General features: G+C 42.3%; 1 protein-coding gene across 2 annotated transcripts in view; it reads right to left on the reverse strand.

Moving 5' to 3' along the window:
* The window catches only part of clocka (clock circadian regulator a), a 65,557-nt gene that overhangs the window by 3,801 nt on the left and 39,665 nt on the right, over positions 1–22,091 (reverse strand). The window contains exons 6-20 of one of the 2 annotated variants that reach the window (XM_021599417.2): positions 18,038–18,100; positions 17,758–17,906; positions 14,381–14,472; positions 12,684–12,773; positions 12,393–12,513; positions 10,883–10,996; positions 10,615–10,733; positions 10,374–10,456; positions 9,896–10,002; positions 6,403–6,550; positions 6,186–6,267; positions 915–1,059; positions 713–807; positions 349–618; positions 87–245 (exon numbers count right to left, since the gene is read on the reverse strand). In XM_021599417.2, coding sequence (XP_021455092.2) covers positions 87–245; positions 349–618; positions 713–807; positions 915–1,059; positions 6,186–6,267; positions 6,403–6,550; positions 9,896–10,002; positions 10,374–10,456; positions 10,615–10,733; positions 10,883–10,996; positions 12,393–12,513; positions 12,684–12,773; positions 14,381–14,472; positions 17,758–17,906; positions 18,038–18,100 — 1,837 coding nt within the window. The remainder of the gene's footprint in view (positions 1–86; positions 246–348; positions 619–712; positions 808–914; positions 1,060–6,185; positions 6,268–6,402; positions 6,551–9,895; positions 10,003–10,373; positions 10,457–10,614; positions 10,734–10,882; positions 10,997–12,392; positions 12,514–12,683; positions 12,774–14,380; positions 14,473–17,757; positions 17,907–18,037; positions 18,101–22,091) is intronic. The other variant, XM_036969389.1, reaches the window with a different exon arrangement.

Consider the following 22,091-nt stretch of genomic DNA (forward strand, 5'->3'; position numbering starts at 1 on the left):
CCCAGCTCTACATAAGAGGGCCATGGTCAATATATGGGGCCCTTATAGTGCTGTTCCCGAGACAGACAGCAGGGGGCAGTGCTAACCTGTAGGCCCTGGCCCTGCACCTTCTGGAGCTCCTCCTGGATCTGCCTGAGCTCTTGCTGCTGCCTCTGGATGTTGGCCTCAATCCTCCTGGTCCTCTGCTCTAGCTGATCCTTCAGGTGCTGCATGGCATCCAGCTGGGTGGAGAACGGTACCATGGGCTAGCAAATATGAAAAATAAGGGATGTTTGTGGATGGCTCATTATAATTGAACATTTCTGTCACTGACACTGCGAAATTACAGTCCTGCGAGAGATTTCTCACCTGGACACTGGACAGGATCGGCAGATGCTGCTGTTGTGGCAGTTGCTGCTCTTGTGGCGGTTGCTGCTGCTGTTGTGGTGGTGGTTGCTGCTGTTGTGGTGGTGGTTGCTGCTGTTGTGGTGGTGGTTGCTGCTGTTGTGGTGGTGGTTGCTGCTGTTGCCGTGGGGGTTGTGGTTGCTGCTGCCTCTGCTGTTGATGATGTTGTTGTGAAACAATGGAAGGGGCCATGTTCTGCCCTGTATTCTGGGTGTGCTGGGAGCTCATTGATTGCTGTTGGAGACAAAAACAGGAACTACATTATGAACCAGATTACTATCAAAAATAAAGATGCGGTGACCGCAAGCGGAAGAAAGCCCACACTGACCTGACTGCTGACAGACGACCTTCGCTGTGATGTCATCTCAATAGCAGAGACGGACTGGCATCCTGGTGTACCCCTGTCTGTCTTTAGCTTAGGCGCTGAGGAGGAAAAAACAAACAACTTACTCTTAGGATCAAAGTAGCTCTCAGAAAGGATGTGAACATAGACAAGATGGATGTAGTGATGTCATGTGGTCAGTGCTTACAGGCTGGATTGGAGACGGCGGTTTGGGACGAGGACTTGCGGGAGCTGCGTGAGGAGGTGGAGGGCGTGCGGCTGCGGTCAAATCGTTCCAGGGCCTCCTTCAGGCTGGAGGTGTTGAGCTGGTGTTGAGACTCAGAGCCAGAGTCCTGAGATGGAGAGAGCAGAGAGAGAACAGTCAGACTCACTACAACAACTCCCAAACGTTGTTAGGAGACTTTGGAAATACATCCCTCCTTCCTCGCATGAGGTAATCACTGATCTAACACAGTTCGATAGGTGAAAACAAAATGTTTTTATATAGTTTTTCCATTTGCACATTTAGCTCACATAAAATATTTTAAAAGTATGCATTACGGTGTCTGTAATAAATAATACATTTGGCAAAAACGAATGTAGACATTAATAAATGCATTTCCATAGCTACAACAGTGGGGGAGTGCCAAGATGGAGACACGGTGGATTCAACACAGCGCCCCCTAACAGTCATATAGTGAATATATAAATCATTGTTCACAACCTCTCCAGCAGTAGGAGTTGATGCCTTCACACAGCACACTTGAGCTGTCCAAAGCAAAATGAAGTGCCAAACAATCTACTCTGAGCTTATTTATTTTAGGGAAAGCGATTTACAAAAGTACACCTTCAATAGTGAACATTCTAGCAATATGCTGGCTAGTGTTGACAGTATGCAAAAAGAAAGCTACAAAAAGACACTAGCATTCATCTTGCTAGCCTACTGTAGCCATTTTGATCTCTCTTTTGGAGTCTTAAAGGGACAGCGTCCTATTTTCAAATCTTCTCAAAATGACATAGTTTAGAAACAAATGAATGCAATGCAATTCTAAAGAATAGAGTAATGACTTGCATTGCTAAATTATATGACACAGCTTTTAAATACATATCATAATAACCAAATATAGGCAATTAACAGCTGAATATAGAGAGAAAGCATGGCAAACTTTAGGCCAATGTATTTAAGAACCAAACCATGTCCGGGCCAGTATAAATTATTTTTGGGACACTCGATTTTTGGCCAACTTGGCAGAACATGGCCCTATCCATATTTTAACAACAAAAACAGCAACATCATCAACAGCAACAGCAGAGAATGCCAAGAGTGTGCAAAGCTGTCATCAAGGCAAAGTGTGGCTACTTTGAAGAATCTCAAAATGTAAACTCAGCAAAAAAAGACATGTCCTCTCACTGTCAACTGCGTTTATTTTCAGCAAACTTAACATGTGTAAATATTTGTATGACATTAACGAGATTCAACAACTGAGACATAAACTGAGCAAGTCCCACAGAAATGTGACTAACAGAAATGGAATAACGTGTCCCTGAACAAGGGGGGGGGTAAAAATCAAAAGTAACAGTCAGTATCTGGTGTGGCCACCAGCTGCATTAAGTACTGCAGTGCATCTCCTCCTCAGACTGCACCAGATTTGCCAGTACTTGCTGTGAGATGTTACCCCACTCTTCCACCAAGGCACCTGCAAGTTCCCGGACATTCCTGGGGGGAATGGCACTAGCCCTCACCCTCCAATCCAACAGGTCCCAAATGTGATCAATGGGATTGAGATCCGGGCTCTTCGCTGGCCATGGCAGAACACGTAACATTCCTGTCTTGCAGGAAATCACACAAAGAACGAGCAGTATGGCTAGTGGCATTGTCACACTGGAGGGTCATGTCAGGATGAGCCTGCAGGAAGGGTACCACATGATGGAGGAGGATGTCTTCCCTGTAACGCATAGCGTTGAGATTGCCTGCAATGACAACAAGCTCAGTCCGATGATGCTGTGACACACCGCCCCAGACCACGATGGAGCCTCAACCTCCAAATAGGTCCCGCTCCAGAGTACAGGCCTCGGTGTAACGCTCATTCCTTCGACGATAAACGCGAATTCGACCATCACCCCTGGTGAGACAAAACCGCGACTCGTCAGTGAAGCGCACTTTTTGCCAGTCCTGTCTGGTCCAGCGACTGTGGATTTGTGCCATAGGCGACGTTGTTGCCAGTGATGTCTGGTGAGGACCTGCCTTTACAATAGGCCTAGAAGCTCTCAGTCCAGCCTCTCTCAGCCTATTGCGGACATTCTGAGCACTGATTGTGCATTCCTGGTGTAACTCAGGCAGTTGTTGTTGCCATCCTGTACCAGTCCCACAGGTGTGATGTTCGCATGTACCGATCCTGTAAAGGTGTTGTTACACGTGGTCTGCCACTGCGAGGACGATCAGCTTTCCATCCTGTCTCCCTGTAGGGCTGTCTTAGGCGTCTCACAGTACGGACTTTGCAATGTATTGCCCTGGCCATATTTGCAGTCCTCATGCCTCCTTGCAGCATGCCTAAGGCACATTCACGAAGATGAGCAGGGACCCTGGGCATCTTTCTTTCTGTGTTTTACCAGAGTCAGTAGAAAGGCCTCTTTTAGTGTCCTCAGTTTTCATAACTGTGACCTTAATTGCCTATCGTCTGTAAGAAGTTAGTGTCTTAAAGTTACTTGGATTTCTACAAATTATCTTTGAAAGACAGGGTCCTGAAAAAGGGACGTTTCTTTTTTTGTTGAGTTAATAAAATATATTTAAATTTGTTTAATACTCTTTTGGTTATTACATGATTCCATGTGTTATTTCAGAGTTTATATATCTTCACCATTATTCCACAATGTAGAAAACAGTAAAACAAATAAAAAATAAAAACTTGAATGAGTAGGTGTGTCCAAACGTTTGACTGGTACTGTGTGTGTGCGTGTGTGTGTATGCATGTACTTGTGTACGTATGTACAGTTGCAGTCGGAGGTTTACATAAACCTTAGCCAAGTACATTTAAACTCAGTTTTTCACAATTACTGACATTTCATCCTAGTAAAAAGTCCATATCTTAGGTCAGTTAGGATCACCACTTTAATTTAAGAATGTGAAATGTCAGAATAATAGTAGAGAGAATGATTTATTTCAGCTTTTATTTCTTCCATCACATTGCCAATGGATCAGAAGTTTACATACACTCAATTTGTATATGTAAAATAAAACAATTTATTTGGCAGCATTGCCTTTAAATTGTTTAACTCGGGTCAAACGTTTCAGGTAGCCTTCCACAAGCTTCCCACAATAAGTTGGGTGAATTTTGGCCTATTCCTCCTGACAGAGCTGGCGTAACTGAGTCCGATTTGTAGGCCTCCTTTTTCAGATCTGCCCAAAAATGTTCTATAGTATTGAGGTCAGGTCTTTGTGATGGCCACTCCAATACCTTGACTTTGTTGTCCTTAAGCCATTTTGCCACAACTTTGGAAGTATGCTTGGGGTCATTGTCCATTTGGAAGACCCATTTGCGACCAAGCTTTAACTTATACTTATTTTCCACCATAATTTGCAAATAAATTCATAAAAAATGTGCAATGTGATTTTCTGGATTTTTTCTTCTCATTTTGTCTGTCATAGTTGAAGTGTACCTATGATGAAAAGTACAGGCCTCTCTCATCGTTTTAAGTGGGAGAACTTGCACAATTGGTGGCTGACTAAATACTTTTTTGCCCCACTGTATGTAGGTACAGTCGTGGCCAAAAGATTTGAGAATGACACAAATATAAAAAAAATTAAAAAGTCTGCTGCCTCAGTATGTATGATGGCAATTTGCATATACTCCAGAATGTTATGAAGAGTGATCAGATGAATTGCAATTAATTGCAAAGTCCCTCTTTGCCACTGAATCCCCCCCAAAAACAGTTCCACTGCATTTCAGCCCTGCCACAAAAGGACCAGCTGACATCATGTCAGTGATTCTCTCGTTACACAGGTGTGAGTGTTGACGATGACAGGGCTGGAGATCACTCTGTCATGCTGATTAAGTTTGAATAACAGACTGGAAGCTTCAAAAGGAGGGTGGTGCTTGGAATCATTGTTCTTCCTCTGTCAGACATGGTTACCTGCAAGGAAACACGTGTCGTCATCATTGCTTTGCACAAAAAGGGCTTCACAGGCAAGGATATTGCTGCAAGTAAGATTGCACCTAAATCAATAATTTATCGGATCATCAAGAACTTCAAGGAGAGCGGTTCAGTTGTTGTGAAGAAGGCTTCAGGGCGCCCAAGAACGTCCAGCATGCGCCAGGACCGTCTCCTAAAGTTGATTCAGCTGCGGGATCGGGGCACCACCAGTAATGGCAGCAGGCAGGTGTGAGTGCATCTGCTGGCCTGGTGTCAAGAAGGGCAGCTAAGAAACCACTTCTTTCTAGGAAAAACATCAGGGACAGACTGATAGTCTGCAAAAGGGATTGGACTGCTGAGGACTGGTGTAAAGTCATTTTCTCTGATGAATCCCCTTTCTGATTGTTTGGGGCATAAGGAAAAAAGGAGTGGGCTCACTCACAATTTTGCTTATGAACACAGCCATGAATAAAGAATGGTACCAACACATCCTCCGAGAGCAATTTCTCCCAACCATCCAGGAACAGTTTGGTGATGAACAATGCCTTTTCCAACATGATGGAGCACCTTGCCATAAGGCAAAAGTGATAACTAAGTGGCTCGGGGAACAAAACATCGATATTTTGGGTCCATGGCCAGGAAACTCCCCAGACCTTAATCCCATTGAGAACTTGTGGTCAATCCTCAAGAGGCGGGTGGACAAACAAAAAAACACAAATTCTGACAAACTCCAAGCATTGATTATGCAAGAATGGGCTGCCATCAGTCAGGATGTGGCCAAGAAGTTAATTGACAGCATGCCAGAGCGGATTGCAGAGGTCTTGAAAAAGAAGGGTCAACACTGCAAATATTGACTCTTTGCATCAACTTCATGTAATTGTCAATAAAAGCATTTGACACTTATGAAATGCTTGTAATTATACTTCAGTATTCCATAGTAACATCTGACAAAAATATCTGAAGACACTGAGGCAGCAAACTTTATGAAAATTAATATTTGTGTCATTCTCAAAACTTTTGGCCGCGACTGTATGTATATATATACATGTATATATATATACATTTTTCTTTTTATCAATCTTATTTCCTGATTGTTTTTTCAACCAGCAACTATCTAGCATTAAAATGTACCAGAGGCCACCAAACTAGAGCTTGTAACACCCCCATCCCAGCCCGGGGGAGCCTGGTTGGCTATTTTCTACTTGGCTGGCTTCTCCATGTGCCTGTGGAAAACACCCTCATCATTAACAAAACTCAGCCCCGTCTTTATCCCCTAAACCGAATTCTGATTGCTCATGCTCAGGAGTTGGCGAGACAAGCTTTCATGTCAGTCTCATAAATGTCTCACCTTATCTACCGCAAAGATTTCTGGCGGCGGTGACTCAACAATCCCCAGCTCCCTGCGCTGTTCAGCCCTTACCTCAGCATAGCTGCAACACAACAGTGAAAGAGGTTTATGAACATCCTAACACAATGCAATACTACTGGTTATCCATAGTATGACAGACATACTTCTTGTGAAATATACATACGAATATCATTATTATTGATTGGCCGATTTATACCTGACGACAGTGTGCGTGCAGACAATGAACTCGGGCCTTGAGTTCCACTGGTGGTAGGTGATGTAGTAATGAGTCTGGAGCCAGATCCACTGCTGCCCTTTGGTGAGAAACCTGTAGTAGCACGACTTCCCTTTCCCATACTGCATTACTGAAGAAGAGAGAGAGAGGAGTGAACTGATGTCACAGATATGGACATGGGACAGGAAAACACAAACACACTCATAAAATGTGTACCCACTGTGACTATTAAAACCTACCCTAACCAGAAACCGTTTGCAACTTCCGGCGCCGACAGAGATGGCTGCCTCGCTTCGCGTTCCTAGGAAACTATGCAGTATTTTGTTTTTTTACGTGTTATTTCTTACATTGGTACCCCAGGTAATCTTAGGTTTCATTACATACAGTCGGGAGGAACTACTGAATATAAGAGCAACGTCAACTCACCATCATTACGACCAGGAATACGACTTTCCCGAAGTGTATCCTGTGTTTTGCCCACCACCCAGGACAATGGATCGGATCCCAGCCGACGACCCAATACAACGTCGCCGTAAAAGGGGCAAACAAAGCGGTCTTCTGGTCAGGCTCCGGAGACGGGCACATCGCGCACCATTCCCTAGCATACTACTCGCCAATGTCCAGTCTCTTGACAACAAGGTTGATGAAATCCGAGCAAGGGTAGCATTCCAGAGAGACATCAGAGACTGTAACGTTCTTTGCCTCACGGAAACATGGCTCACTCGAGACACGCTATCAGAGTCGGTACAGCCAGCTGGTTTCTTCACGCATCGCGTCGACAGAAACAAGCATCTTTCTGGTAAGAAGAGGGGCGGGGGGGTATGCCTTATGATTAACGAGACGTGGTGTGATCATAACAACATACAGGAACTCAAGTCCTTCTGTTCACCTGAATCACAGTCAAATGTCGACCGCAATATCTACCTAGAGAATTCTCTTCGATTATAATCACATCAGTATATATTCCCGCCCAAGCAGACACATCGATGGCCCTGAACAAACTTTATTTGACTCTATGTAAACTGGAAACCACATATCCTGAGGCTGCATTCATTGTAGCTGGGGATTTTAACAAGGCTAATCTGAAAACAAGACTCCCTAAATTCTATCAGCATATCGATTGTGCAACCAGGGCTGGTAAAACCCTGGATCATTGTTATTCTAACTTCCGCAACGCATATAAGGCCCTCCCCTGCCCTCCTTTCGAAAAAGCTGACCACGACTCCATTTTGTTGCTCCCAGCCTTTATCCAGAGACTAAAACAGGAAGCTCCCGCGCTCAGGTCTGCTCAACGCTGGTCCGACCAATCTGATTCCACGCTTCAAGACTGCTTCGATCACGTGGATTGGGATATGTTCCGCATTGCATCCAACAACAACATTGACGAATACGCTGATTAGGTGAGCGATTTCATTAGCAAGTGCATCGGCGATGTCGTACCCACAGCAACTATTAAAACATTCCCAAACCAGAAACCGTGGATTGATGGCAGCATTCGCGCGAAACTGAAAGCGCGAACCACTGCCTTTAACCAGGGCAAGGTGACCGGAAACATGACCGAATACAAACAGTGTAGCTATTCCCCCCGCAAGGCAATCAAACAAGCTAAGCGTCAGTATAGAGACAAAGTAGAGTCGCAATTCAACGGCTCAGACACAAGAGATATGTGGCAGGGTCTACAGTCTATCACGGATTACAAAAAGACAACCAGCCCCGTCGCGGACCAGGATGTCTTGCTCCCAGACAGACTAAATAACTTCTTTGCTCGCTTTGAGGACAATACAGTGCCACTGACACTGCCCGCTACCAAAACCTGCGGACTCTCCTTCACTGCAGCCGACGTGAGTAAAACATTTAAACGTGTTAACCCTCGCAAGGCTGCAGGCCCAGACGGCATCCCCAGCCGCGTCCTCAGAGCATGCGCAGACCAGCTGGCTGGTGTGTTTACGGACATATTCAATCAATCCTTATCCCAGTTTGCAGTCCCCACATGCTTCAAGAGGGCCACCATTGTTCCTGTTCCCAAGAAAGTTAAGGTAACAGAGCTAAACGACTACCGCCCCGTAGTACTCACTTCTGTCATCATGAAGTGCTTTGAGAGACTAGTCAAGGACCATATCACCTCAACCTTACACCCTAGACCCACTTCAATTTGCTTACCGCCCCGATAGATTCACAGACGATGCAATCGCCATCGCACTGCACACTGTTCTATCCCATCTGGACAAGAGGAATACCTACGTAAGAATGCTGTTCATTGGCAATAGCTCAGCATTCAACACCATAGTACCCTCCAAGCTCATCATTAAGCTCAAGGCCCTGGGTCTGAACCCGCCATGTGCAACTGGGTCCTGGACTTCTTGACGGGCCGCACCCAGGTGGTGAAGGTAGTAAACAACATCTCCACTTCGCTGATCCTCAACACAGGAGCCCCACAAGGGTGCGTGCTCTGCCCCCTCCTGTACTTCCCGTTCACCCATGACTGCATTGCCATGCACGCCTCCAACGCCTCCTCTTACTCAACGTCAACAAAACAAAGGAGCTGATCATGGACTTGAGGAAACACGCCCCTATCCACATCGACGGGACCGCATTGGAGAAGATGGAAAGCTTCAAGTTCCTCGGCGTACACATCACTGACGATCTGAAAGGGTCCACTCACATAGACATTGTGGTGAAGAAGGCACAACAGCGCTTCTTCAACCTCAGGATGCTAAAGGAATTTGGCTTGGCACCTAAAACCCTCACATATTTTAATAGATACACAAATGAGAGCATCCTGTCGGGCTATATCACCGCCTGGTATGGCAACTGCATCGCCCGCAACCGCAGGGCTCTCCAGAGGGTGGTGCAGTTTTCCCACCGTGTCACTGGGGGCAAACTACCTGCCCTCCAGGACACCTACAGCACCCAATGTCACAGGAAGGCCAAAAACATCATCAAGGACAACTACGTGAGCCACTGCCTGTTCACCCCTCTATCATCAAGAAGGCGAGGTCAGTACAGGTACATCAAAACTGGGAACAATAGACTGAAAAAAAAGCTTCTATCTGAAGGCCATCAGACTGTTAAATAACCATCACTAGCTGGCTTCCACTCGGTTACGCAACCCTGCACCTTAGAGGCTGCTGCCCTATTTACACAGACATGGAATCACTGCCCACTTTAATAATGGAACACTAGTCACTTTAATAATGTTTAATTAAATGTTTACATACTGCTTTACTAATCTCATATGTATATAATGTATGCTATTTTACTGTATTTTAGTCAATGCCACTCCGACATTGCTCATTCTAATAATTATATATTTCTTAATTCCATTCTTTTACTTTTAGATTTGTGTATATTGTTGGATACAACTGCACTGTTTGAGCTAGGAACACAAGCATTTCGCTACAACATCTGCTAAATATGTGTATGTGACCAATACAATTTGATTTGAAATACACAAATGTGACAGAAATGTACTTACAGTGTTCGTGGCATTTGGCCAGTGACTCCAGGTCATCCACGTGGTAGTAGTCATATCCAGATGTACCCAGAACCTCAAACGGCAGATAACCTATTATGGGCGGAGCCCTGGGGAGGTAACAATGTCATTTAATGATAGCACAACCCATTCAAAGACAATAATATACAGTTTATCACCCTGTAAAGTAGTTATAATAACACATCAAAAACACACAAAACAATGCATTACCCTCTGGACCTGGTATCTACAGAGGACAGTATAATAAAGGTTTTCAGTGGCAGTGAAACACTACGTACTCTTTCTAGTGTTCTTGCTCAAAAACAGTTGAGACTGACTGGCCCAGAGAGAACACAGCAGCCAGCTAATTTGATTTGAGATGAACCTAACACTCTAGTTTCAAACAGGTAGAGGCTAACTCACTCGAACATGACATTAGGCAAGTAAACACACAGACATGGCTATAGACAGCACACATTACCTGTGGTCCAAGAAGAGGAACTTCCATTCTAAGCTGTGTCTGGAGGTGAATTCTTCATTGGGTTCTTCCACAGTGCACATCTCCTGTGGGTGAGTGAGGAAAAACTAGATGTTTACTTCTTATACAAAGGAAATAATTTACAAGGCTGTCACTTAGGAAACTTTACAGTACAGCATTTGACATACCTGGTTACCTAGCTACCTACATATGCAGTCTGTGATATACTGTATAAGTGTCTTACCTTAATAAACTGTGGTTTAGCTAATCTCACAGTTGCTATGAAACAGACTCGGTCCTCAAAAGCGGGCCGGAGTGAACGCTGGATCACCCCTTCCAAGCCGTTTCGAGTTGAGTTAGGTACTTTGGGAGAAAGTGAAAATAAAGATCGGGACAGACCAAAAGGCAACAGTGACTAAGTGCATTTATGGTCACAAACTAAATACAGAGCAACTACTTGTGTACACATTCCAAGCCTATTTTCCCATAAATCAATATAAAATAAAACTTACCATTATTCAGGGCCTTGAAGTTTCCGATGAACTTGACGTACTCGTACACAGGGGGAGCTTTAGGGTCAATCGTTCCTCTGAGCATGTGGCAACAGAATTCTAACTGGTTTTTAGCTGAAAACAAATTAATTATACAATAAAACAGTACAAATAAACTCATGGGTACATCTAACTCTGAAAAAAATTATCTGCTTATGCTGTGGCCAAAGAAACTTGACTATGACGTTACTTTAGCTAATATGGTGACAGCGATATAGGCTGTGTGTAGCGGTTATAATCTGGTTTGGCTTGGAAAGATTTTTTTACACCAGGTAACATATAGCTGATGTTCATTGAAGTCCACAAACAAAGAGAAAAGGTGAGAGGAAGAGAGCGCATGGTTGCGAGAAGGAATACAACCTGGCTGCTCTTAAAGTGAACTGTGTTTACATGTGATCAGGAGTGTATACATTCTGCCGATTCAGTTGAAAAACATTTCTTAAAATGGCAGCAAGCGGAATGAGTAGAGTTAAACATACCTCAATTTGTCTAATAGAAACTCTCGTTTGCAACTGTTGGACTAACAATTACTCTAGATCAGCTAGATGCAAGCAAGAGTGTGCAAGGTGGTATTGAATGTGTCACTATCTGTCCGTGTGTTACTGTCTGTCACCTAAAAATATCTCGACCTGTATGCACCTACGTTGTAAACTTTCATTCACAGGTCGAATTGCTGCAAATAAACTACTACTAAAGGGCACCAATAAGAAGAAGAGACTTGCATGGGCAAAGAAACACGAGCAATGGACATTAGACCGGTGGAAATCTGTCCTTTGGTCTGCTGAGTCCAAATTTTATATTTTAGGTTCCAACTGCTGTGTCTTTGTGAGACGCAGAGTAGGTGAACGGGATTAACTCCGCATGTGTGGTTCCAACCGTGAAGCATGGAGGAGGAGGTGTGATGGTGTGGGGGTGCTTTTTCTGGGGACACAGTTTGCACTTAGTGGGACTATCATTAGTTGTCAACAGGACAATGACTCAAAATGACCCACACCTCCAGGTTGTGTAAGAGTTGGCCTCCACAATCACCTGACCTCAACCCAGCAGCAGTTGGACAGCAGAGTGAAGGAAAAGCAGCCAAGTAGTGCTGAAGATATGTGGGAACTCCTTCATCCTCCCTCTTCATAAACGGCACCGACCGCCACTGATATGCACATACATTTATACTGACTCTACACACACGCACACCCACTACAGCTACTCTGTTTATCTTATATCCTCTAGCTCCATCAAACCTGTATCCCTACACATTGTAAATATGGTATTGGAGCTGACCCTGTATATAGTATGCTTACTTACTTACTTACTTATTGTGTTCTTCATATTTCTCATGTGTTTTTTCTAGTATTACATTGTTATTGATTATTGCATTGTTGGGTTTTGAGTTTGCTAGAAAAGCATTTAACTGCACTTGTGCATGTGACATTAAAATCTGAAACTGAAAAAACACTAAAACAGCTCCAGTACTTACTCTTGAGATACTCAGGCGTTAGCGTCTCGCCCTCCTGTATGTGAGACGACAGGGCTTTATACACGTCTGAATGTTCCCCCAGGGGCAGGAAGTTCAATAGGTTCTGATCCACCAGGTCAGACTGAAACACACACATGGATGTCAACCTAAGTCATGTATGTCAACCTTGGTCATGTATGTCAACTGTCGTCATGCATGTCAACCGTCGTCACGCATGCCAACCTTTAGTAATGCATAACAACAACCTTACATAGGCATTAAGTAATGTGTATGGACAGAATTAATACTCACAGGAAGATGTTCCAGTAGAGATGTAACACTCTCTGAGACATAGATTATGTTCCCATCAGTCATAATTGCTAGGAAGAAGCCGTCTAAAGCCTAGCAGATACAAAACAGTTATTAAAGCACCATCTACTTGCAGTATAGAGTATTACTAAGTAAACTATGTAGAAAAAAATGGTACCATTGCGGTTAACTTTAAACTTGAATAGTCCTTGGTGTGTTAAACCAATCAACAATGACGTCCAAAAAACGAAGGGTGGTTTGCATACAAGCATTTATACAAATATTCCTTCGTTTTTTTTTTTTACCTATACAGTGGACCTGTTTTAACCCACACACTTTTTTATCTTGCTTACACAGCAGACAGGGGAAAAAATTCACACAGACGTTTCATTGTCAACCTTCTTCAGTAAACTATGAACAAAAACATGTTCAGAATGTTGTTACTGCTACTTGACATCCTTTTTGACTGACATACTTTATTTGTACACTGAACAAAAATATAAATGCAACATGTAGTGTTGGTCCCATGTTTCATGACCTGAAATAAAAGATCCCAGAACTGTTCCATATGCACAAAAAGCGTATTTCTCTCAAATTTGGTGCACAAATTTGTTTACATCTCTGTCAGTGAGCATATCTCCTTTGCCAAGATAATCCATCCACCTGACAGGTGTGGCATATCAAGAAGCTGATTAAACAGCACGATCATTACACAGGTGCACCTTGTACTGGGAACAATAAAAGGCCACTTGAAAAATGTACAGTTTTGTCACACAATTCCACAGATGTTTCAAGTTGAGGGAGCGAGCAATTGGCATGCTGACTGCAGGAATGTCCACCAGAGTAGTTGCCAGATAATTTAATGTTCATATCTCTACCATAAGCCGCCTCCAACGTTGTTTTAGAGAATTTGGCAGTACATCCAACCGGCCTCACAACCGCAGACCATTTGTATGGTGTCGTGTGGGCGAGTGGTTTGCTGATGTCAACATTGTGAACAGAGTGCCCCATGGTGGAGGTGGGGTTATGGTATGGACAGGCATAAGCTAGGGACAACAAACACAATGGCATTTTATCAATGGCAATTTGAATGCACAGAGATACCGTGACGAGATTCTGGAGGCCCATTGTTGTGCCATTCATCTGCCGCCATCACCTCATGTTTCAGCATGATAATGCACAGCCCCATGTCACAAGGATCTGTACACAATTCCTGGAATGTCCCAGTTCTTCCACGGCCTGCATACTCGCCAGACATGTCACCCATTGAGCGTGTGTGGGATGATCTGGATCGACGTGTACGACAGCGTGTTCCAGTTCCTGCCAATATCCAGCAACTTCGCACCGCCATTGAAGAGGAGTGGGACAACATTCCACAGGCCACAATCAACAGCCTGATTAACTCTATGTGAAGGAGATGTCATGCTGCATGATGAAAATGGTGGTCACATCAGATACTGACTGGTTTTCTGATCCACGCCCCTACCTTTTTAAGGGATGCATATCTGTATTCCCAGTCATGTGAAATCCATAGATTAGGGCCTAATGAATTTATTTCAATTAACTGATTTCCTTATATGAGCTGTAAATCAATATAATCTTCACAATTGTTGCATTTATATTTTTGTTCAGTATAGATCCTACTTAGTGAAAGGATGTGCAATCTACTACACTTTGAGTGTGTTGACTGCCACTCTCACCTCCAGCATCAGCTGAGTGAACTCTTCATTACTAAGAAAAGGAGGTTTCCAGTCCTGTCGGATCTCACTTGACTCTGACTGCGCAGCGATTTCTGACAGGGAGAGACACAGATTGAGTAATTCACATCAGTGATTCCCCTGACAGCTTGGTTAATACTAGGGGTTGGAACCGGTTCAGGGAACAGTCCCGAAAACTGGACAAAAATGTTTTTCCGAAGAACAGAACCAGAACCCGAGAACGAAAGTGATGTTTCCATGATCTGAATCTGCACGTTTCATCACAATATTGTTTTGCACGTTCGTTTTAGAACAAACGCCCAGATGAGCATTCTACTCTATGCAGTCTTAACAGGTGGGGATGACGATCTCGTCTAAAGTGCATTACTGTGCCGATGGCATTTCAAAAGGAGGCAAATAATTAGTAGGACATTTTTTGTCATCATTGTAATGTCGCCAGATTGACTTTAGATGTAGCATAACTTTAGCTAGCTAGCTACGATTGAGGGGAGAGCACCGACATTTTAGCCAGCTTAAAGTTAGCATTGCTAGCTATTTCTGACCAACTTTGCAGGCTCATGCCAACATTGCCATTTCTATAAAGTAAACTTGATGACATCATAATGCTAATGTTGTTTTCTACAAATGATTTGTCTACTTTAGCAATGTCATCGTATTTCCAGGCCACTATGGTGTAATTTTGACGAAACAGTCATTCGCCCCCGTTCAGGAAGACTAAGCAATAACCATCAGTAGGATATCAATATGCTGCAGCATCTGTAGAACCTTGATAGCAATGGCAATGACGCGACCAAGTGACGGAGGTACAACCCATGAATACTGTTCCGGAACAGAACCATTCTTTTAAAAGCATGGGAACTGTTCTCCAGTCCCACGCAAAACACAACAAAGCGCCCATGCAAAGAAACTTATTCTAGTGTCTGTCTGAAAATCTTTGCCAGTGTGTGTAAGCTACCGGCCCCTCCCCCTCCTTCTAAAGCATGCATAGTCTACTGTAGTTGCGGACGTTACAGCCGTGATTTAGAAATTAGGGAGAGAGATTTTTAATTACAGAACAACAAATTAACTTTTTTCACATGCGATTTAAGGATACTATAGTTACAGCATCATGTTTCACATTGGATTTATTAACTACAAAAAAGTTACATTTGAATTTTAATTCTGGTGCACACACAAGCTTGTTAGCTAGCTAGCTCTGGTCTAGCTCTTGAAAACTCTAGACGGCATTATGAGTAATGTAATGGAACTGAGAGTCATGATCAAGGGCTAGTTCTGGTCTAGTTCTGGTCTAGCTCTGGTCTAGCTCTGGTCTAGCTCTGGTCTAGCTCTTAAACTCCAGGAGGCATTATGAGTAATGTAATGGAACTGAGAGTCATGATCAAGAGCTAGCTCTGGTCCACCGTCAATTAAACCAAATCTCTGATACTCCCTAGATCAAAGACATTCAAAGTTCTTTCATAGAAGTCGCTCCTCCGTAGGTATAACTATTTGGGCTTAATTCAGATATTATACGTCATAATTACAAGATGCCCAGCGCTCTCCTCACCCGCCAAATTTCAGTCGCATGTTGCACTCTACACTACACTTGTCTGTCCAATGTATGCACATTGCTTGCCCGCTCCATAGCAAGCTGCTCTATCCATTTGTGAAGTGATTTTTTGTCAAACTAAATGTAAAAAAAAAAATTCTAAAATCTGATGTTTAAAAAGGAACAATATAAACAGTTCATTTTTTGGTGTTCGAACCAGTTCAGATCTTTATTTTGCTGTTCGGGAACAGTGGAATGGAATTTTTAAAAATTAAGATTCTGTTCAGAACAAAACTAAATGGAAAATAATTTTGGTTCCTGGTTAACCATAAAAAACGTTCCCGTTTTAAGCGCGATATTTTGTCACGAAAAGATGCTCGACTATGCATATTCTTGACAGTTTTGGAAAGAAAACACTCTGAAGTTTCAGAATCTGCAAAGATTTTGTCTGTAAGTGCCCCAGAACTCATTCTACAGGCGAAACCAAGATGATGCATCACCCAGGAATTAGCAGAATTTCTGAAGCTCTGTTTTCCATTCTCTCCTTATATGGCTGTGATTGCGCAACGAATGAGCCAACACTTTCTGTCGTTCGCCCAAGGTCTTAGCAGCATTGTGACGTATTTGTAGGCATATCATTGGAAGATTGACCATAAGAGACTACATTTTCCAAGTGTCCGCCTGGTGTCCTGCGTCGAATTCGGTGCGCAATTGCCAGCTGCTTCTACTTTACCATTTGATTCAGGGGAGAAAGCATGTGTCCAAGAACGATGTATCAATGAAGAGATATGTGAAAAACACCTTGATGATTGATTCTAAACAACGTTTGCCATGTTTTCAGTCGATATTATGGAGTTAATTTGGAAAAAAGTTTGCGTTTTGAGGACTGAATTTATGGATTTTTTTTGGTAGCCAAATGTGATGTATAAAACGGAGCTATTTCTAATACACAAGGAATCTTTTTGGAAAAACTGAGCATCTGCTATCTAACTGAGAGTATCCTCATTGAAAACATCAGAAGTTCTTCAAAGGTAAATGATTTTATTTGAAGGCTTTTATGTTTTTGTTAATGTTGCGTGCTGGATGCTAACGCTAATGCTAACGCTAAATGCTAACGCGAAATGCTAACTCTAGCTAGCTACTTTTACACAAATGATTGTTTTCCTATGGTTGAGAAGCATATTTTGAAAATCTGAGATGACAGTGTTGTTTACAAAAGGCTAAGCTTGAGAGATGGCATATTTATTTCATTTCATTTGCGATTTTCATAAATAGTTAACGTTGTGTTATGCTAATGAGCTTGCTGATAGATTTACACAATCCTGGATACAGGGGTTTTTTCATAGCTAAACGTGACGCAGAAAACGGAGCGATTTGTCCTAAACAAATAATCTTTCAGGAAAAACTGAACATTTGCTATCTGAGAGTCTCCTCATTGAAAACATCTGAAGTTCTTCAAAGGTAAATGATTTTTTTGAATGCTTTTCTGTTTTTTTGTGTAAATGTTGCCAGCTGAATGCTAATGCTAAATGCTACGTTAGCCATCAATACTGTTACACAAATGCTTGTTTTGCAATGGTTGAGAAGCATATTTTGAAAATCTGAGATGACAGTGTTGTTAACAAAAGGCTAAGCTTGAGAGCTAGCATATTTATTTCATTTCATTTGCGATTTTCATGAATAGTTAACGTTGCGTTATGGTAATGAGCTTGAGTCTGTATTCACGAACCCGGATCCGGGATGGGGAGATCAGAAAGGTTAAAACACTGAAATGTTCCTATTTTTCCAGACATGTTGATGTCCAAGGGCTAGAAGGAGGAGAGGTCCATACCTTTATGCTTGCGCAGGAAATCGATGCTCTTCTGTAAGATGGTAGACTTGTCCATCTTCCGAGTGTTGCCTGGCAACATGGTAGCCAGCTCCTTGATGAGGACATTGAACTGGTCTCTGCGCTTCTTCTCAGACTTGTTACGGGATACTCTGGACGGGGTTGGACATGAGAAAGATAAGAATACACATACTAAGATGCTAACAAAAACAACACAATGATCAAACTAAGCCTTTGTTCAGAGTTCCCTTTAATGGAGTGCTTGAGCTTATTAAGACCTCACCGTTTTGCTTTGTCCTTTTCATCTTCTTCCATTAACCCATCAAAGATACTGCTTGCGTCATCCCTGCAAAACAAACAAGCAATCAACCGGTCAAACAAGATCCTCCAATCCTAAACCTCTACTCAATAAAGACCAGCCAATCACATACCACGGCCCCAAAACAATTTAAAATCCATTTATTTAAACTAACTTTACAATTACTTACACTTAAATAATGTCAGATGAATAATATAAACATTTATTCAATTACAGACCAGAACAAAAAAAAAACTTGACAATGGCATTACAAAATAATTATTTTGGGCCAAATATAAGAGGTGCAGATATCATTGGCCAGACTGCTACCTCAGCCCAAGCAGTAGAGGGCAGTGCCAGGCTCAGTCTATATTTAGACAGAGACTTGTGCTCTTTGACTCAGCTGGTATTGAGGAACAATGTCCGGGGATGTGACTCATTTGCCTTGGAAGGGAGAACCTTTCGCTTACTCAGCCGACTAAGACTGATATCCCTAAAGTATGTCAAATTGTCATTATTAGGACCTTGACAAGTAGCATTGGCAATGTTCTGCCTGCAGTTAGAAAATAATCATAAGTATAGTGTGTCAGCATGGATGAGACCTATTGAAGCCTATGGCGCTGTGTATTTGTGCCAATATGCATGTAGCTGTGTATACGTGCCAATATGCATGTAGCTGTGTGTGTGTGTACATGCAGTAGATGTTAATATGTACACCTCCAAGAAAATATTTTAAAGTGCTTGACTGTCCGTCTACATGCATAGCATGCGTGGATATGGTCCAGATGAGGGGTCACTGTGCTCCTCAGTCCTTCCAGCCAGTACCATAAAGGTTTATTGGCCAACCGGAGTCACTTCTGAGGTATATTGTCACTCCACACTTCCTCCCATTCAACAATCATTCATTAAATCACTGACCAAGATTCCTTGGACAGGGAAAATCATGCTAATGCAAATGCGTGCTGATCTAAGCATGTGCCATTCTGTGGAATGAGGTACACTGGCACGCTTTCTGTATGTGTGCATCTATCCCAATATGTGCCCTTATGCATTTTGGTGCATGCTGTGTGAGTATGAGATTAATGTTTTGTGTGAGTGTGTGTGTTTTTAACCCCAGAATTGCTACGATCAAATTAGCTTCAAATTACACTCACCAAAGATATTTTTAGATGAAGCCATTAACATCAACAATGTAGAAACCTGATGGTTTAATATCAAAACAACAAATGCTGCAATAAAGATACAGTAAAAACAAGCACACATCCACTGACAGATAAGTACAGCCAGGCTCTGGCTTATCATGAACCCTAATGGTGTTTGCTCTCATATGAGAATGAATGGGACTCCGAAGAAATGCGAACTGATATTTACATTCCAACTTGCTGGAGGCATCAGATCAATAACAAATTGCCCATAAAGATGCCACATGAATAAATGAAACTCCACCCATAGTGCACTTTTAAATTAGCCACCTAAAGCTGGCAGTGTTTTATTGTGGTGCCATGTAAAACGTGAGGATTGTGTATTTAAGCTGGTGTTAATAGTGTGTGGCCAGCTCTAACCTCTGCCTTTACAGGAGGCGGAGCTACAGAGGACCGTGTGGCAGCAAAACACTATTCTCCTCTGAAACCAAGGGACAATGAGTAAGATGGATGCTCACAAAAATGATACTTACAAACACAACCACCGTCAAAATACTTGAGACAAATTATCAACATACCTTTCACAAACTAACGACAGACTTTTGACAAAAGGTATTTTTATAGCAGTTGTGCTGGTCTTTGTGTTTTCGATCCTCACAAATCCTTAACATTTATTTCTTTAAGTAGCAGCCAAAGAGGGTCAAAGTGTGAATAGATTTTCAAGTAGATTTAAGTCAAAACTGTAACTCGACCACTCAGGAACATTCACTGTCTTCTTGGTAAGCAACGCCAGTGTATATTTGGCCTTGTGTTTTAGGTTATTGTCCTGCTGAAAAGTGAATTAATCTCCCAGTGTCTGGTGGAAAGCAGACTGAACCAGGTTTTCCTCTAAGGTTTTGCCTGTGCTTAGCTCCATTCCGTATATTTTTTTTATTCTGAAAAACTCCCCCGTCCTTAATGACTACAAGCATCCCCACCACTATGCTTGAAAATGTGGAGAGTGGTACTCAGTAATGCATTGTAATGGATTTGCCCCAAACTGAAAACTTATTCAGGACAAAAAGTTAATAGCTTTGCCAGTATTTGCAGTATTACTTTAGTGTCTTGTTGCAAACAGGATGCATGTTTTGGACTATTTTTTATTCTGTACAGGTGTCATGACCTCTCTCTTTCTCTCTCTCAAATTCCTGGTGGAGACTCTCTCCCCCTGGCCATGCAGAAAGAGAGACACAGAGAGAGAACAAAGGATTTCACATGGCAAACTCCTAAATCCCCAAAATGGAAATTTGAAACAAAATATCCACTTGTGAGAAGGTGGGAATGTTCCGTGGACACTTAAGGGACGGGTATGACGAGTGTGTTTCATTTGGTGACCTCAGAGAGGACAGGAAACACACATAACTCTCTCTGAATGTGTACATTTCTCAATTATGGGGTTTGCATCTAATTCTTGTATAAAATGAATGAGTAATGATGAAACTATTTGTGAAATGATGTAATGTGATGTTAAACCTTTAATGTGAGAGAATTGTATTCCCTTTAAAGTTGAACTAAGTCATTGGCCCGCCCCTGTGAGCACAGACATTATCTGGCGTCATAGAACCTACTTTTCTATTGTTACGAATAAAAACCCCTCCTGAGGAAATCCTCTTCAGACCACAAAAATCTCAGTATAAGGTAAGGTTGTAATGGTTGCCGAATTCCTAACCATACCACGTGCAGCATTGGCTACACGGCTGGAAATGGTTAAACTCTGAGACTATCGATCCCTACAGACTAAGAGCAAATCTTGGATAATAATTACTAGTCTGCAGCTAGAAATTATGTCAACCTGGGATGCGAAGACCGACAACCGCCGAAACATCTAGTCTATGAGAACATTTCTGAATGGTACTCTGGAGTATCCATGCTAACCACAATAGATTTTGATATTCAGGGATGTAGAGAGAGAGACGATGATGAACTGACTCTCCAACAAAAGAACTGACGATTCCAACAGAGATCACGATGACACACTGGGTGTAAATATATATATATTGATTACAATTATTCCCGAATGAGTGAGCGTTCATGTGCAAAGGATTAGCATTTCAATTAATATAATTATAGTAGTACTGTGTGTAGTGAGCCCTCTGTTCTTTTCCACCTGTTCTCAGTCCACACCCACTTCTCTTTGTCCACCAAGCCGTCATACCGGCTTAGCCCACTTGTAACCATAACTGTTTGTTTATGCATTTCTGTGACTATTTAGTTAGTTAGTAAATAAATGATTAAGACAATTGGTGTATGGATGATTCATAGTAAAGGCTGGGTTCGTGCAGATAACCAACAATGTACGACGTTTGCAATGAGACTAACGTTAGGTAAAGAATAATTCTATAATTAGTAGACAAATTAATCAGATATTAAAATATCTGAAGCGTTATATTAGGAAAATTATAACTTTGTAATCGGAAGATCTTCCTTGGTGTCCCGACTTCCTAGTTAATTACATTTACATGATTAGTTTAATCACCTAAAAAAATTACAGAAAATTGATTTGATAAAATAACAGTTCACTTTTAATGATGCCAAAGACATGACACAGGCTTCATTCTTTTCACTTTGTCAATTAGGTTAGTACAGCCATTAAACTCTGTAACTGTTTTAAAGTAAACTTTGGCCTCATGGTGAAATCTCGGAGCGGTTTCCTTCCTCTCCTGCAGCTGAGTTAGGAAGGACGGCTGTATCTTTGTAGCGACTGGGTGTATTGATAACCATCCAAAGTGTATTTAATAACTTCACCATGCTCAAAGAGACATTCTATGTTTTTTTTAAACCCATCTACCAATAGCTTCCCTTCTTGCAAGGCATTGGAAAACCTCCCTGGTCTTTGTGGTTGAATCTGTGAAATTCAG

The sequence above is a fragment of the Oncorhynchus mykiss genome, chromosome 30 (assembly GCF_013265735.2).
Source record: "Oncorhynchus mykiss isolate Arlee chromosome 30, USDA_OmykA_1.1, whole genome shotgun sequence".
Lineage (NCBI taxonomy): Eukaryota > Metazoa > Chordata > Actinopteri > Salmoniformes > Salmonidae > Oncorhynchus > Oncorhynchus mykiss.